Below are 18,945 nucleotides of genomic sequence, written 5' to 3' on the forward strand. Positions count from 1 at the left end.
GCCTAAACCTGCCACCCCAGCCATTGGGATCCACGGTAGCGCCGCCCAGCGGATACGCGCACATTCAATTTTCCAATGGAGGGAAAATATTTCGGAGGTGCCTGTCTTTGCCGCAGTTAAAGCAGTCGCCGGAGAGGGCCGCTCTGGCGTCACCAGCTGTGCTGCCGCTGCTGCTGTGTTGCTGGCCTAAGTTGCCTGGGTCGTACCTTAACCCTGCCTCGTAGTCGGTGTAGGCAATTGTTAGTCCGCGTATATATTCATTAACGCCAAATGGTGAAAGGAACAGCGTTCTGTCAACGCAAGCGTTCTTTTCTTGAACCTAGCACTACTAGCATCGCCATCACCACTAGTTCTTTCTATAGTAGTCGTCGACAACGGCACATCGGCAACGGCGATGTTGTCCGTAGGACAACGTTGGAGCCTCTAAGAAAGACTCTGGGCGGTGACAGGCATCCACACTCCTGCCCGTGTCTGATCGTGTGTCCGTGTGTGTGTCTGCCTGTATATGATCGTATTCCCTTTCCTATTTGGGGCCGACCTGAACTATCCAACGGGCGGTCGACGGCGGTAGCGCGAGGGCCTGAGAGCGTTGCTGCTGCTGCGAGAACCATCGCTGTTGGTTCAACAAGTGCCACCGTAACCAGGCCAAACAGCTTTAGCGCCAGCAGGCCAACCAAGTAGCCTGCCATCCACGCCGCCGCTGCTGCCAAAGAGACAGCCAAAGCAACGATTGAGCTGTTAGCAAAGGAAGCAAGCAGAGTGGAGCGCGACTAGCTCCTTACTTGCACACGCTTGCTTTCTTAGTGTTCCTTTATAGCGTTATACTTTTTCTAGCTAGCAGAGGAAGTTGATCGTGGTAACGTTGGCACGTCAGATCGCGTGGATCAGACCTCACTGTAACGGTTAGAAGACATCGCATCGACGGACGGACAAACGAACCGACCAGACGGCGACTGGCAGAAGTGACCGAACGGCTGTTCTATTAACTAAATAACCAAAACAGTGATTCGAAGACAGCCACAATTAGAGCGGTGGAATTAAACTTAACAATCGAACTGAGCTGCTCACACAAGTGCTCTTCTCAGAGGTAATCGAATCCTTCGGAACAATATCAAGTGTGAGTAGAACAACAAACCGTCCACGGCGGCAACAACAGAAACAACAATATATTTTTCATTTGCTGGAGCTGGTGGCTGGGCAGCGGCGATAGAAAACAGGTGAACGTTTTACGTGTTCCGTAAAGTGTCGTGTGACGGTGTACGTGCTGCGAACGCTTGTTGTGACATCATCAGACAACTTTAAACGACATTAGTGAAGTCCTTTCAGAAGATTGGGAAAACCGCCAGCGTTCCGTGTCACTCTAAGGAATCCGGTCAGAACCAAACTACGACCGATTCATCGAAGACGCACTTTGGCATTTCGATTTAATTTTGACTACGCAAATTTGCAAGTATCACCTAAATAAAGTGCCCTGTCAGAGATCTTGTAGGGTGGAGTAACTCATCCGGAATCTTTGTTGCTGCTCAGGTCGAGCTGCCTCTTTGCTCGGCCAGTATCGCCCGTCGGGATCTACCGTTAAAGCTATGGCCCACGGCGTCTGTTCCATAGGATACGAAGAGGTAAGATTTTCATAATGACATTTCGGTGCAGGTATTTGCCACCCGTAAAGAATCGGTAGCGACTTTCAGCAGTCGCTAGCGGCGCTCCGGAACGCCTCGCGACCCTTCCGTATGGTGCCTTGTCGGCGAACATATGGCTACGCGTTACATGCCAAGAGGGTCAGTCGAGGGAAAGGGTAAGCTAATATGTAATCAAGCAGCAGTGGGAACACTAGTAAAAGCAAGAGAGTCACCAAGCATCAGAACCACGATATTGTTGGGATGTATCTGCTGAAATAGACATTGTTTGGCGTTGGTTTGACGCATGTGTATTGTTAGTTTACTGACATATTGGGTGTCAACCTGTCTGTCCACGCGTAGAATTGAGCTGACCAACACGTTGGCAAGAGGCGACCTCCCCTGACAGCTCCTACCCTTCTCCTGACTGTCCCGTATGGAACGAACAAAAACGCATTCGCCGACCTCGTGCGGTCGCGTCTAGTATACAATACACAACACGTAACGCTATGTAACAACGAATAGCAACGTGGCACGTCTTAGGCAACCTATTGCGGTGATTCGTACTATTGACATCGTGCATGCTGCTGTCAACAAACGTTTTGGGCTTAAATGCCTGTTATAGGGGGAAAGAGGGGATCGTGCAGGGATAGTAAATGGTCGACATATTACGACATTCCTAATGCGGTGTGGTATCACACCGTAGTCTATTGACGTTATTGTCGCACGATCTTGTAGACAAAGGCGGGAACATTCTCGAATATTCGGGTTGGGTCCAAAGCATGAGATATGGAAATCCGGCGTTGGGCGTGCGAGAACATTCGAGGAGGTAGGAAAAACGGATTACGTCCCGGCGGTAGACGAAAAGTGTATCACAAATGGTTCAGGTCAACATCGCCACCTGAACAGCGGGTAAAATAGCAATCAATAATAAAGGACTTACCGAAGGAATCCACTAAACAACAAGGAGATGAACTTCGTTCAAATCGAAGTTCATCGAGTAAGTTTGGTCGGTTATGACGAATAGTTATCGTGCTACTCAGTGCCATAGTAATTTTGTATTTTGAGAAGCAACGAGTTACGTTCACTCAGCCTAAGCGTTGCTTGATTCACGTGAACAGTAAAGTGAGCAAATCTAAGCTACCCATTATGCAGGGTTATAGGAAGACGATGTTCGGTTGCTGTCAATAGACTATATCAGAGAGAGTAATCCTAATGGGACTACGATCCAGTCTGAGAAACAGCAAGAATTCCATAGAAGGAAGGAGAGATAACAATCGAAGCGGGTTTCGGAGGCACTTTTGAGCGTGAACGCGCGTTGATCTTTACCGATTGATACGTCACGGTAGCGAGATCACCCATAGACACGCATTGCACGCTTTCTCGCGTGTCATATTGTCATTTGTTCGGGCGCAAAGCCTCGACAAGCATAAGTCGAAGCTGCACGACCTACTGTTCCATATGGCGAAAATATGTATCTTAATGAATCTACTTTGTCTTCGTTTTGTATTATATCATACAGATTTGTTGAACGCTCGTCTATTGTTTAGTTGGTGGCAAACGTATCTAGATGTAAGGGATAATTAGTGTCCTTTTTGCATACGCTAACTTGCTTTACTGTTTCCAATCGAATGGTGGTTTTGCCCATCGTCTCGATAGGCGAGTAGCGTACGTGCCTTTCGTTAAATAGAGTCAAAGTTTTTTGCTTATGATGTAATACTCTATGCTCCGCTGCAGACGGACAGCGGTACTCATTCCGTTGCTACCGATAAAGTAAATGTTTGGTTTACAAGACTTGGCCGTTGGATAGTGAGCAGTAAGTATGTTTATCATATTTTTTTTGTTCCATATCACGATTGATTACACACTGGCCGTGCAGCCAGAGATTCAATGATAGTTTTTCTTTCCCTTTTCATATTGTAACATAGCCTGACGAAATCTGCTTTGTACTATACGTGCTGGGCACGGCGGAAGTACATTTACACAGACGAAGCTATTTTTGTGATTGGAAGTTGGACAGCCGCTAAAATATGGCCGTACGAGATTGGTTTTACTTTGTGAAATAACCTGCCTTTACTATCACCGTGGCCACCCCCGCCGCAGCCGTCATTGTCCAGTCGTTAAGGAATCGAGTGTTTATGTGCACCAGATCGACCAGCCGCGATGCGTAGGCGGCCTCTAATGTGTTGCGTATGGTGACTGACCAGTCTACGATATGGCTGGCTGGTAGCTAAGTGACTGTGAGATTCGAATTGCTACAATCGAAGCTAAGGAGTTCAGTCCCTCTGAAGACGATGACGGGCAAGACGACCTCGCCGCTGCTGCTGCTGCCGCCACCGGCGCCCTCGTTGCGTTTTCCACCAGGAAATCAGAAAGACGGGACCGCCTCATTGTGGTGTGAAGCATCAGGCAGCCATTTCTACCGTTCGCCTGCGAACTGCTCCGATGTCTTGTGTTACAACAGGCATCAATACAGGAACGCTGGCAGACAAACAACCATTCTACAATATCAAGCCCTATTTTACTTTCTTAGTTTATTGTGACGAGTCTCACAATAGGTTGCTCCGCGAAGGTAGAACCAACGCAGTTATTGGAGCCATAGTAGCACGTTTTCTTTTATACAAAAAGTAAACAGCAGCAGTAAATATATATGAGGAAAAACTGTTAAATAGTCGTCATTGGCCATTGGGAACAGTTCTACCACTGTTGTGACGTTCCCTCTGTCCGAATCGTGCAGGGTCAGCAAATGTTTCCTCGCTAATGATTCACTTATCTATTGCTTTCTTTCAGGCCATTATTGTGATGTGTATACAAAAGCGTCGACGACACCCCCTACGAAGTCATTCGTACGAAATATATCGTATAACGACTAGCCACACTTTAACCGTGTGGCTAGTCGCTATACGATACATCACAGAAACTCAATCATGGAAACTCTTTAGACAGAGAAATTTCGTTAGTTCACTCCCTGTATAGCGCGTGAAAACCCAAAGCCGCCATCCTGGCGCTAGTATCGTCGCGATGGCGGCAAAAGCACCGGCAGAAGCTGGAATAGAGTGGGAACCAAAGCAGCAGTAACAGATGAATTTCATTCAGTCCACGTTAGTGTATCATGGGTAACTCTCTTGAGTAGTGTAGTACATACGAGCTGACATGTCTATATGCTATATCCAAAGGACGGGCTTGGATCGCAGGATGGCCAGCAGCAGCAGCTGTACAAGACGTAGAAGGCTAACGGTTGGTAAACGTCGGTACGCGCCAGCCCACAGATATCTAACAGGGGTAGAAAGACGACGACGAATCTATAAGGCAGTTCCTGTTCCTGCAACAACAACGAGCTCCTGTCGTGTTCGTTTAACTGCATTAAGCCTAGGTCTTATTCGCTAGTTCGATACGATATACAGGTAACCTTTTACCGCTCAGATGGAATAAAACAGTCGCACGTAGACCGCAATCGCCAACGTATAGTTATTGGCAGTGACCACTCAACAAACATTGCATACGGAGGGTCACATAAAATGGCGAGTTCGCTATGCGTTCGCTACGATTGATAAGACGATTGAGCGGCTGGCGACGGGTTTCGTACTTTAAAATGCTACTGTTGACCCCGCCGCTACCGCAAAACTTCCAACCGATTTCTCTAGCTGAAACTTGACATTGAAACAAATTGATAAGTTGGCAGCAATGACTGAGGATAGTTCCCACGTTAGAACTGCTACCTCATTCAACTGTTGCAATAACCACCCAATTAACTTGAGCTGTGACATAACTGGCAAGACGACGACTTCTCTTTTCTTAACTGCGGGAACCACTGAGTTTATTGTGACGTGCTGCCATTATGAAATGCGGTGATCCTCAGAAAGCGGGCCTTCGCCATTTTACTGGTAGAGAGCTCTCGTCGATTTGTGAAACTATTCATATAACTTAAACCCGAGTTTGGATGCTATAAACTGGGTAGTAAACAAATATCGACACTCTACCGGTTTCAATTTATCACAGTCACCATCACTGGGAACGATCCACTGATCATTTGAGGTACCTTGCTTTCACCTGTCTGCGAGAATGTCTATCGAACTTCCCTTGACAGACCCAGTGGTAAATTTCGATTAGCTCTTCTACATGGACTTTCTGTTTCGGTTGTTGATTTAGCAAGGCCGATGCTATTTACACAGTTGTTTGTTATTTCTGATTGAAAGATGTTTCTGCATAAAAATCTGTGACAGTTCTATTTGCTGCCGAGTTTTATGAGCGTTATTGCGTTTAGATAATACAAAGAGCGCAGTTTTGCATCTTCACTCTATCGCCGCCTGTATTCGATGGAAAAAAATCGATAGTCATTACTATAACTGGCCCTTTTTACGTTCTAGCATATCGGTAGTCGAACTAGAAAATCCGTAGCGCGTACCGCATCATCGACCAGTATAGAGCAGAGCAACGACAGCACACACGTCCCTGTTACTTAAAGTTAGCCTTCAGCAAAGAAGTTATATATGTATAAGTAGACGTGGTGCGGTAGTTCCTAGAAGGCAGTTCCAAAACTTACCCAAGCGGTTAGCCAACGTTGATTCTGTCGCTCGTTTCTACCGGTACTTGTTTCCCCAAACTGACATTTTGCCTGCATCATACCTTGACAAAGGTTGCCTAACATAACGACGAGCAAATAGTCAAAAAAACAGTTCGTCTTCTTTATTTCCACAACTCTGCTGTCGCTACACACCGTGGTAATCATGTTGTTGCTTCATGATGATGGCGTTCAATTCTGTTCGTGCCGTATATGAGCGACGGCGAAGAGTCATGCAAGTGACACATGGCCTGACCTGGCCTGAAACCGCCAGTTGACCTCTTTAGGGTCTTAGCAGCAAGTGGGCTTGCGACCCTACGATACGGGGTTGTTCCCCTCTGCATCAACTCTTTTGCTTTCACAGCATCATATCCAAGGTCGAGCGACTTGATCAATCAGGAGTTTTGCCCTCTTTCTTTTGCTTCGACCTCGTCCTCGTTGTTTTGCGGTGTATGTCTCGCATTTTCAGAGCCGCCTCAATCCAGTCTCGTCTCTCAATGTATCGTTAATAATATGTAAGAGCGTGTAGGTATTATGATCTGTTGGCATACTGACGGTATAGCAACTATTATGAACTAGTAGACGAAATATATAGGATCGCATTTGTACGTGTTCTGTGGATTCATATGCCCAGTTTGCCGTCGTTCAGCCGGTTCTTCACAACCATTGAAGAGGTAGAAGACAATGGAGTTAATTATCGTCGTCGTAATCAGCTGCCAGCTCTAGCAACAACAGTTTAGTAGAGTCATGCGCCGGCGATGCGGGATTCTGCCTGAGGGTCAGGGTGGGCAGTTTCTGAGTGAGATGCTGTTTCGCTGGTTCTGCTTATCGTCGCAACAGTATCTTCTAGCAGTCGAATCGTTGTTACATCTCTCATGAAAAGCAGTAGTTAACCTATGCCGTTAGTCGGTGTTTTGCCGGCTAGCTGCCTATCGATCAGCAAGTGACTACCCTAATACACTACCCTAATAAATCCCAGACCCACATAGCTTTGGCTTGCTTTTCTATTAACCGTCGTTTTAAATATCGTACGAGAGAATTTATATGCGCGCACAACCTATACGAGCCAGCCACTACTGCTTATGACCTTTGAGGCGGACTGTCCAATTAAAACAATTGCAATATGTGAAATCAAGCGCCCATCCGCCTCATATGGTGCCGTAGTGATAGAGGTAACATCAGTGAATCGAATAGAGAAATTTTGCTAGGTGTTTGTATACGCTCGAACATGATGACATCTGGCGCAGCTTTGCGGCTGCCAAAGGACACAGGTACATGCATGCCAGTACGTAGGCCTTCCATAAGCAACAGCTCGTTTAACAACAAACCTTCAGAAATGTATGGCACTTCAGTTGGAAGCCGGTAGGTGGAAGAGCGCCAACAGCGGTTTGCACACGAGTTACTGAACTCTTTCGTGATGATCACCTTCATTACGTTGGAGCTGATCGATGGCCTATTCAGCACCGGCACTACGATCGTATTTGCACGATGATCACTGCATCACGCAAAATTACTTTCGTTGAGCATGTCAGTTGTGCAGCAATGGCAGCACTCATATAGTCCTGAGGCAAATACTATCTATACCTGATCTCGTTCTTGCATGATTTGTAAAACATGCTCTAAAGGGTAGAGAGTGCCCAGCGCTTCTCTGGATATTTTCTGGACGCGTAGCTGCTACATGTTGACCCATCCAGCTTGAGGCGCGAACAATACAACTTTGAAAAAAGTTCATAACAGCTGATTAAGAATGATAATCGCTAATGCGGCTTGAAAAAACCAAACGATTTCGAAAATTTTAAAAAAAACCGCCACAAGTCAATGCGCATGCACACCGACTAACCGAGCATAGTACGTACGAAGACAACCAGTCACGACCGTGTTATACGTGTTCCATTGTGAACAACATCTATTTCAGTCTGTGCCCTACACGGAAGTATGAAGGGAAGTATAATGGTTATTTAGAACCGACCCAGCCCCAGCGGCCTGGCGACCCAGCTGGCGCTCGACGGCTCATCCATTGCAACTGGACGGCAACTGCCTGTCGACACAGCAGGTTGAGCTTATTACATTATATTATTAAGATGATAAGGAAGCGATTGTACGAGATTGTGCAGTGGAGCTTCTGTCCGTGAACGAAGAGGCTACCGGCACGAAATAAGAATAGACGCCCTTAGATAAACGGAACCGGTTATGAGTGCGAACGAGCAACTGGGTAATTCCAGATAGCAACTGCGAGAAAAGTATCCAGTATATTATTTCACTCACCTCAAAGAAAAAATCAAAAAAAAAAAAAAAAAGGCGCATCCTTAATTCTCCAGCTGTAGTGCGTGTTATTAGTCCGTGCTATTATTAGAATTACAATTTCCAAGTTGCTTATTATCTAGTTGTATTGAAATACAGCGGTGTGATTCAAGGTCTCACCTAGACGATGGCCTGGTGTAATCTTGAACCTTTTTTTTGCTAGTAATGCATATTTGCTTAGAGAAGTTGGTAAATTCAATTGTTCACTAGAAACGCTGACAGACGTTAATTACTAGAGTTTTATGGTAGAGCATTGCCTAAAAACAAGACTCGTGGATATTGCAAGCCATGATGGGTAGGGGAAAAGGCAACTGAAAAGAAGACGCTAAGCTTGAGAGAGTTGTAAATCTGGTTGTAACAGCCAAAAAACGAAATCGCGGAGGAAAAAATCGAATATGTGCGAAAGAGTTTTGGAGGAGCTCTTATACGAGGTATATCGACTTGAAGTAAACACACTTGATTAAATACATTTTTTATTTATTTCTCATAAGACTATGCAGGTTACTTCAGCAGACACTACCGCAACTGTTGCTCATCAACCGGCAAAATGAAAAAATAACAACCATTTTTAGCTGTATCCTCTGTCTAGCAATGGGCGAACTAGTGAGGCGCTAGACCAGTATGAATAAGTCACCGTGAAGTACTTCACATGGCAAATAAGAGATCATGAGTAACATGAACCTTGTTCTCTTGGTTGTGGGCATACCGTGAAACAAATGAGGTCTTGTACCTCTCATTCAGGAAAATTAAGTGGCTCGAACACAATACGGAATATCACAATTCTGAGTCTAATTCTTGTTCCGCACTTAAAAATCACTGATCAGTTTTTTAGATGCGTCCACAGGGCGCATTGATATATAGTAGTCACGAGGGCTACCATCATATATATATATTTGTGTATGTTGAGTAAGCTTTTTACTGGCGACGTGAGCAGAGACTGTGGGCAAAAGGTAAGACAGTAACTAATACACAGCCATAACTACTAAATACAATATCATTTTGAGTTTAATGGTTAGCGTTAGCTGATATTATTTATTGGTTTGTAAATCTGTAAATTAAGAAAAACTAACGTATAGAAACGCTTTGCAAAATTCGTAACCGAAACGGTCAAACATCGATTTCTGCGTAGAAGTATCAAGCGGTATAGTTTTTCCTTAGGTCACTTAACACAGATTTGGGAATATTCGTAATAATTTTGATTTTCGAATCGATTTGATAATTTTAATTGATCTGAAGCTGCGCTTCGTGGGGCGCTGTCAAAGGACAAAATACGCGACTTCAAACCAAAGGCGCTGTGCAAAAACGGAGGTTTCTCGTAAAGGATCACATCTTATACATTGAAATAGGATAGCATCACACAGAAGTCGACTCTAACAGATTTCAGATCAATTCGGCCTTCTAACTGCAGACAGGTACAGGGTAGTTGAAATAAATTAGGATCAACATCTATCACGACAGCCAAACGGACTCTTTATGGAGGTTTATCTACAGGCCACAAGCTGAGACCAGCTATTGTCCAACATCTTTGACCACCGAACTTATCAGCTATTTTAATATCCGAAATGTAAACTTAGTTTGCGATTGCTGAGCACAGAATCAGATTTCTCTAAACTAGAGCAGGCAGAACAGGAGAAAAAAAGCAGGGGCTTTGATCGATATCATTTGCTTCAGAGTTTCCTTAAGCACGGAGCAGCATGCCGCCCTTGCTTCCTCGGTAATGCCAAATTCCTTTTTACTTGTGTATGCAAACATCCGTGATAGGAATAACCACAGGATTACTCACGACCGAGGGAATATCCCTCGGTCGTGTTGTAGTTGGTAGTTCAAACTCGAACCAAGTTTATTTTGTTCTGTTCCGTAAAGCCTACATCATGTCTCAGTAAGAAAATGGGTGATCGTTATCAACGAAACTAATTTGGATATTCTAAAAACTCTTTATAAGATTGTAGGTATGTGCTGGACCATACATTTTTACCATTCGTTTATAGCTCGCACGCTGGCTGGACGTCAACGCATATTCTGGAACGAGGAGTTATGGTCGTTTCGCAATTCTTATTTGAATCGGGCCATAGTATAAGCACCCTCAGCTCTGTTCGCTGTTCTTTATTAAAAAGCTGTGAATATAATTATCGTGATACGACGTTGTGATTGATGACCCCGAGCTAACGTGGTGCTCCAAGCGAATAGTAGTTATAACGAATAAACACATCTATCAGATATCTACCAAATATACGCGACCAACTTTATTTGACGTCTATTCTCACCTGAATTCAGCTTACTAACAGGTAACGTCAATATTATTCTGTTTTATTTTTATGTTCTGAAAATTTATTGGAAGCTTTCCGGCTTTGAAATTCCGGAAATTTGACGGCAATCAAAGAAGTTTATGGTTTTGCTGGCAGTTCGTCAGGGGACGAAGACATCGTATAATGTCTGACCTTTGGTCCTTTTCCTTGAACTTGACCTTCTGCTATAATGAGTTCAAGGTCGCGTTTCTTTCAAGAACAAGTCTTCTTACAGTCTTGAAAGTACCAGATGAAGTGTTATTTTTGTGAAGGCAGCCAGCTAAAATGCGTGCCAGTTTGTTGCAAACACCCTACATGCATGTACGTAGGTACAAAGATCATTATGCTGCATTTTAAACAACGGTCATTGAGAAGATGCAGATACTTCACTGTATTTTAGGCTAGCAGTACGCAGATATATTAAAAAAGAGCTGAAGCTAGCATTTGGTACTCCCTTTAAGGAAAGCCACATTAGCCTTAATGGTTAGTCTGCATAAGAAATCCTTTAGGACGATAAATGCTCGCAAGCTTCTGTGAATCCAATTGCACAGACGCGTATGCTGTGTTCGTATCCTACAGATAGACCAGCTGACTGTTTTCTGCTCTATCTAGCACAATGGGTCTATGAATAAAGCTGGCCTGATCATAGATTGCGTGCGTTCGCTCGAACTATTCCGATGCACACTTGATTTTATAACCGATCCGCCTTTTCTCACTTATGCCACGACCATAAAAGTAAACCCTTCCAAGTATGTTTATATACAGAGAATGTTAAACGTACAATACGGCAAAAACGCAACGTTGAGAGGTCAGCTAATTCGATTTTGCTTTTCGGATCAGTTCTGCCATCGATCTCTTGCCGACCAATAACTTCATACTGGCTCTCATGTCGACTTCATGGCGACTCACTGATCTCGTTCAGTGGCCGAATCTTTCTCGATTTATAATCCTAATTCCTCTTCTGGAATTGTATTAATTAATATATGAAGAATTTTTACGCTACTAGGCGAATAAATAATGGATAGAGATATAGCATAATTAAACGAGCTTTATCAAGAGCTATTTGCAAGATTGGCGGTATGACTAGCCCATATGGTACCATCTGTTAGCAGGATGACGATTTGATAATGCCTATTTCTTCTATAGTGAGAACATTTATCGCAGAAAACTTAACAAATATGCGTGCCAGTCAGTCCTAGTAGGCCCAAGCAAGCACCAGAACTGGCTACATAGTTATATATACAGGAGACATTTTCATCAATATAACGTTTATTCCTTGTGCGCTTGACTATCACTATATTCACTGCTACTATAATGCTATTTCATACCATATCCTGAGGGTTCCTGGAGATATATAGGTTGAATTCTTCCATCCAGAAGCACGTTATTATTAAACATACATACAAAATCATGACACATGCAGATTATATCGATCTTTAACAATGCATGACATGCCCTATGATCGTGTCATTTTTTCAGCCACACTGTGATAAGCATATTATTACAGCTGTGGAAACGACGTGCCACAGAGGATTTCAACAAAAAGTGGAATTTAGCCAAAGGGAATTTAGTCAGGTACGGCTTGATATATGGGGGAAATTTAACATTACAACGAGAATTACTTCGTACTTTTATGTAGGGCGCGGTCGATTTCATGGTTTTCAGAATCATAACAGATTGCCATAGAGCTCTATTTGATGAGAAAGCTTCTAACGAATAGTCGGATGTTTCTCTTACAAGCTGACGTTGGGCAGAATAGATGTGGGTTGTCGGGGTTGTGCCAGTGTTGCATGGACATAGTCCAAACCGTAATATTCTTCGTTCCATCCTCCCAAGTTCAGTTCCTAGAAAAACAATTCAATAAAAAAAATTATATATATATATATATATATATATATATATATATATACATTATTTTTACTAGGCTTTTGGCCGGAGACTGATAACACGTATAACGGCTAGAACTTTTACCCCCTATCTATAAACTAGCAGTTACTTATTGTTTGCTTTCTTGGCCGTGACAACATACACACGTAAATGTAGTTTATTTTGTAGATTAAGTATTAAACAACATAATGTATTAGAGGTTGGAGAAAGATACAGTATGGATTTCACCATGGATATTCCTCGCAATGGATTTTTTTTCGATTTTTACAGTTTGCAACGTTTGTATCGATTCTTCTTTGTGCATGTTTTAGCTGTATACTAAAATCAGTTCTCATAAAACTGCAGGCAGTGTTTATCTTACTCTGCTAGAAAAAGGTCGCACCAGAGCAAAACTTACGTGCATAAGCTTAGGTAGATCGTGCTGCGCCGTTATCCTTAAACCCTTAAATTGCAAATTATTTCCGTCTCAAACGATCATAGCGAGCCTACAGTTCTACAAAGTAACACCTAGCGGCTGGGAGACAAGGCAGCTCGTCGATGTGACCGCACAAACTCAAACACCTAAAAACTCAACTGCGGTTTAGTTGTGGGAGGACGCTACGTGGGTAACAGCAGCAGCTATAAGCTGGCAGCGCTTCTATCTTAAACGCCGTGCGATTATTTAACCGACTCAAACCTTAGCTGAACTTAAGCAGCTGGATTTAAGAGATGATAAGCAAGTGATTTTAATTAGTCCAATAATGTGCAAGTAATAAAAAAGAAAGAAGCACAATTTGTTGTATTTTCGAATAATTGCCATGTTTTAAAAAGAGATTCCCTCGTCTCAGTGGCAACAACTCAGCAAATATTGTTGGCAAAGTGCCCTATTTTCTAGACGCCAATCGTGAAGAGATTTTACAGTTTTTTCAATACCACTGTTCTGGAACCTTTTGTAGTATTTCATTGAAGATTTAGCTGCTAAACTCGTAAGGCGATTGCGAAGGGTGGATTGCGGTAGCGGAAATGATATACAGTGTCTACAAATGCTTAAACAACCGCGTATTGTATTTTAGTGCACTAATGGACGATTTCCATGTGGTGTTGTGTGGGGCACCACATAAAAGGTAAGGTAGAATTTCTAGAAATGCGGTATGGCCGTTTAAAGTATTGTTTTTCTGCCTTCAAAGGTCCTGTATCAAAGCTGCTTGAATGCCTGGTTAGATCTGCACCTTAAAAAGAAGATAGGACGCAACCGCTGAAAAATACAAACATTTGTCAGCCGGATGAATGCTTGGGTATACCCAGTTGGTTTCTATGACCTTCTATCAAAGACAAGAGCATTTATTTCTCTCGATCTTGGAGCTCGTGGTTCCTAAGCAGCTCTGGGATATCGAAGGAGAAGAAGTTGGACTCTTTTTTGTCGCATTAAGTTTTGCTGTACCTAATGCTTCTACCTATGTGGAGTAAAAAGTGTCATTATGTTGCTAGATAGTCAAGCTGTCTTGCAAGTTGTTCGGCGAAAATACGTCGAAGCGTGTGTCCATCAAATACGACATTGTGTGCCAGTAGGCTTAAAAGGTAGGACACTTGGAAGCCTTGGAGGTTTCGAAATTATTTGAAGACCTGGAAAGCCCGTAGATAGCTTAGAAACACGGCTATTGAGTTCAAAAACAGGCGGAGCTAAGAAAAATTTATACAAAAAATCTATAGCGTCATAGATGGTACAGTTTCTTTTTTTGTTGCCGGCCAACGTTATAAGTTGTACTAATATGTGCGGCAAAACGAGGCCGTTATTAGTAACTTCTATTAGCTAAAATTGCAAGTCATTCTCGGAGAACTCAAGCTGTCTTCTGTATTATTAGCCTTGGTTGTCAATCATACCACCATATTCTTTATCTCTCTGTTGAGATAAAGATACGAACGAATCCGTCAAACGCCTGTACAGCATCGAAACTTGAGGTGGCTGGAATATGTCGGATTTAGGAAGACTGTTTGTTCAACGAGATTGTGTTCGATCCGTCTAGCTTATAAGAAACAGCTAGGCTGGTTGAGTTATTTAAAGGTCCGGCGATGGGTGTGTAGCTGTCGACCTACGAAAGAGATCCTTGGAAAAGGTAAACTTGTAGAATGAGCAATGGGGCCGTGTAGTATACATATTCAATTTGCTTTATTTACACAAGTTGTATGGCCTACACTATGTGCTGTTCCAAACGTGTACACACCTGGTATATGTGCGCAGACTGCGCTCATGCAGTATTTTGCTGGCGTACAGAATCTCGCCATGACGGCTATCTGTGCGCAGGTTTAAAGAAATAAGCACTACGTGGTTGTTGCTGAAAGCGGCTCCACATGAACGACTGCATTTCCGCATTAACAAACAACAACGGCTCAGGCATAAATACGAAACCAATTCGAGTGTGCACTTACATAGTTTCGAAGCTAGGCAGAATTGCGAGTTCTGTTGGTTTCAGTTAGCGAAGCTTAGCTAAGGCAGTGAGACAAACACGAGAAGACATAGCCACCTGACTTTAGGTGCATTTAATAATAGCTAATAAAGAAATAATGACTACTATCAGGTCGTAACTGAAAACGTCGGTAAGAATAGAATACTTATTACGTAATTAGAATTGTAATTAAAGCCGACTGAACAGCTTTATTTCCGTTTAGAGCCTTACTTTGATTGTACATGACTATGTATTCATGGAGTTTTGCGTACTTCGAATATACCATGATGGCCATTGTTTCAGCGTATACACTATTACCGATGGTATTTTGAAACGGTGAAATATAGAAGACCTGAATGTCAGTCGGTAAATACCTCAACGCCGGGACACGAGAAGGATAAAAACACCAGTGAACCCCTTCCGCGGCGGATGCAGCGGCTTTATAGTGAAGTATCGAATTCATTGTAGCTGGTTGTCCAGCGGTTCAAACAAATCAAGCTCAGTGAGTCTTATTTGACATAATAGCACATTTTGCATGACAAATACGTCGGAGATCGTTGATATGGCGGATTAACTAGAAGTCGTTGTAAACAAAATAATAAACGTGGTGGTAGAGCTAGTTATTATGGCCTGCTCGTGTGTTATTCTGGTATTGTAAATATAATAGCGAGCCCTACGAAAAATAATGGTTTACGAACTTCAGTGAAGGCGTTCTCTTGGTGTAAAAAGCCTATTTCCTGGCCACAGCCACACCTTCTTGTCCTAGCGTAATTCAGAAAGGTCAGCTATACAGCACATAAAGTTAAAAAAAATTACCTCCCATGCATTACTCTCTGGAACCAGTGACCAGATTTTAGATTAGTGACACAGACTTCTAAACTGTGTAATATAGCTTGCGTAGGATTTAGAGCAACCTATCTATGTTCCTATCGATTTTCTTAAAGTCCTCATGGTTACGACTTCTGATTTGTCTGATATCCAACGTTGGTAAGATCTGTTAATAGCTTTCTTGTACGTGTAAGCCTCAAAGAAGTTTTACGTATGCAGTAAGAATCCATTATAGCCGTTTGTTGACATTGTTGTATTCCCCGGTGACTTTTTTCATTCGGCAAAGCCCTATCAGACCTATTCATTAGACTCGCACTATAAGCTGATTGTTTTCGCTTCACTTTTATGACAAGAAGGTGATGAGACTATCTTGGGAAGCAGGTCGCCTGTTGAAGTATGCCCTTATTTTGACCGTTTTAGGCTTTAAAAATTCTGCACAGCTAGACTACAATAAGCCTTACTGTTTTCTTTACGACAGACTGAATCTTCCCTTTCGTTTTATTCTACAAAAAGAACTTCTTGTTTATTTCTGGTAGATCTAGATTGCGCGTCTTAATATGTGACTAGATGAGCTATAATTTACGTATTAGAGATCAATTTGCTAATTCCGAATAATTCACTAGTGGTAGAAACAGCCATAACTGCTCACTGCAAAGGCTCAGCTCAGGAGCTCATTAGGAATAAATCCGATAGGAGAACGTAGATGGCAATGAAAAATAATAGGAGAAAGTACGAGTAAGAGCAGATAAAAGTGGGCAATAAGCAGGTCTTTGTAGTGTATTTATATAGTAAATAGCTATAGTAGATATCTGGAGCTAGGTAAAATTCAATTGCGAGCTTCTTAGGCGTACCTCCGCGTATAGCTTCGCCGGCGAACCCCGTACAGCCAATGGAATTACGATCATGAGATGCGGTTATATGAGGTTTTCTTCCATTATTTTCTATACTTTCTTGATAGAAACCAACATTTCAGACCTCCTGACGTGTAATCCTCTGACAACCAGCTGGCGCCCTCTCTGAAAGTCGTTTGATAATACGATGACATGTTTGTCTCCATGCCATTATTTTTACGATTGGTTTTCTAATCGTGAAATAAGAAACGGTGGACAGATACACGGGGCTAGTAAGGTAAGCTCGGCTACTCATGTGGCCTAGCTGCATTGAGAGTTTAGCCATTAATCGTCCTAGCAGGACAAAAATCTACCTGCTAAAAGGTTAGCTGAATTGTACTAACATCGTATGCTGCTATCCATTACAAATATTTGGTTGGAAAGAGAGCGTTTCGTAAAAGGATTCTGGTGTGTCGTCTTACGGTGGAATGGGAAGTTAATAAGAAACGTTCTGGGATAAACCTTCGTGCATTCTATGTAGGGAATAAATTACAATATTCTACTGCATCGCTACATCTTCGCAAATGTTTGATTCGAAGAATGTAAAGTTTGTAGCTGGAAGATTTAATCTTATACCAAATCTATGCTAAAAAAGTCACCAGCTGTTCTGTATTTGTTACGAAAATGTGAGTTGGTCACAGAGAACAGATTCCTTGTAAAATAGATTCTGTCCTCTAGAATCTATCCATTTACAATGGCTTAATAACCGTTATCTGTTTCAATGAAAATGACAACGGTCACCCGATAATATGCATGGAGTGAGTTGTTAAAATCCTTACTGAATAACATCCGCTACCCAAAAGACTATCTAAGCCTATCCAAGATTATTTAAGACACTGTCAATGTTTCTTCAGCTATCTTTCGTGAAGGTTCTTTGCAACGCGGATAATTAATATTTGTATAGAGTTCTTATTATATAGATAATCGGCTGGGTAAAATGTAATAACTACAGTCTTCGCAGTGAAATTTCTACTGGTACCATATATAACTTAGAGGATCAATGAAATCTAGAAAGTGGTTTTGTGTCCTTTGCATAATTAAAGTCGTTACCTGCTTTTAAAGAAATGCTTTCTTTCGTATCATGATTACCGAATAATCTTTAATGTTCGTTTAAGACTTCTTTAACGGGGGAGTTCAGCTAAGTTGTACTTACTTAATATGTACAGCTAAATGGCATCTCGTAAAAGGTACGCCACTTATTTATCTTACAGTTCAAACAAACCTCTCTGACAACATCTCTGTTGATGTTGTTACCGTCAGCGCAAATTGTTCATTGACGTCCTCCACTTCAAATGCCAAGACATACCATTATATTAATAAAGTTCAACAAAATACTGGCCTCTCAATCCAGCTCCAAAATCTCGCGTTTAGGAGGCTCGTATTTCTAAAACGCAGATGTCTGTCCTGGACGGTGCCTTTCAAAAGCACTGATCAAACGAATCTGGCCTTATTGGGCACCCATTTTTCAACAGGAACAGTAATTTTTAATAATTTCGCCTAAGTTCAACATTGTTGATGCCCTTCCGTCATTAAATTTATGGATATGAGTGAACCAGTAAGATCTGCATATTTACCCGATGGTTTTCGTAGGGGCATCATAAGTGGAGCAAATATATAGGTTATTAAAAAAAAAAAAACCAAAAGCCTAAATTATATAGTGCTCATAGTTTTTTTTTTACTTTGTTGTATGTTAGGTGACAAGGGAATGTATTGAAGGGAAGTGAGATGGGCAATAAAAGACCAAAAACGACAATATTTACGTAATTATTCAAATAAAGTGCTTAATAAAGTAAACGTCACATATATTCTAGCAAATTAATAATATGATATTTATATATGTCGGTTAGCTATTGTCCTAATTAGAACGTGCGGTGCACCAATCGTCGTCAAAGTCGAGCCTCGATTACCCCCCGTTTAAGGACCCCATATCATATACACTTGATAAGAATCTTTAAGGGAGATTTAATATCTAGCTGACAAGTCAATGATGCCAATTTTTAAACAAATTTCTCTGCGCATCATTTCATTATATAGTATTCTTTGACATCTTTACATTACTATGATAAATTTCCTTATCGCAATCTACCGTTTGCTCGTCTAATACCAGCAGATAAATTCAGGAAAACAGTTGTTGCTAAACGACAAACGACCTAT

General features: G+C 42.2%; 2 protein-coding genes across 16 annotated transcripts in view; one reads left to right on the forward strand and one right to left on the reverse strand.

Moving 5' to 3' along the window:
- The window catches only part of LOC111245917 (uncharacterized), a 140,967-nt gene that overhangs the window by 84,921 nt on the left and 37,101 nt on the right, over positions 1–18,945 (reverse strand). For 4 of the 15 annotated variants that reach the window (XR_015320116.1, XM_086978884.1, XM_086978883.1 and 1 more), the window contains one exon: positions 12,501–12,607. The exons of 3 other annotated variants lie outside the window; for them this stretch is intronic. Coding sequence is in view for 3 of the 12 variants with exons in the window: in XM_086978884.1 (XP_086835010.1) it covers positions 12,501–12,607 (107 nt within the window). In the remaining 9 variants the exon portion in view is untranslated. Of the gene's footprint in view, positions 1–6,159; positions 7,981–12,500; positions 12,608–18,945 lie in introns of those variants that run through there. 8 more of the 15 variants (XR_015320111.1, XR_015320115.1, XR_015320114.1 and 5 more) reach the window with 8 other exon arrangements.
- LOC111245915 (terminal nucleotidyltransferase 5C-like) overlaps positions 656–18,945 on the forward strand; it is a 151,631-nt gene continuing 133,341 nt past the window's right edge. The window contains exon 1 of the mRNA XM_022794912.2: positions 656–1,619. Within this exon, the coding sequence (XP_022650647.1) occupies positions 1,584–1,619 (36 nt within the window). The 5' untranslated portion in view covers positions 656–1,583. The remainder of the gene's footprint in view (positions 1,620–18,945) is intronic.

This window comes from Varroa destructor, unplaced genomic scaffold, assembly GCF_002443255.2.
Source record: "Varroa destructor unplaced genomic scaffold, Vdes_3.0 BEIS01000002.1, whole genome shotgun sequence".
Lineage (NCBI taxonomy): Eukaryota > Metazoa > Arthropoda > Arachnida > Mesostigmata > Varroidae > Varroa > Varroa destructor.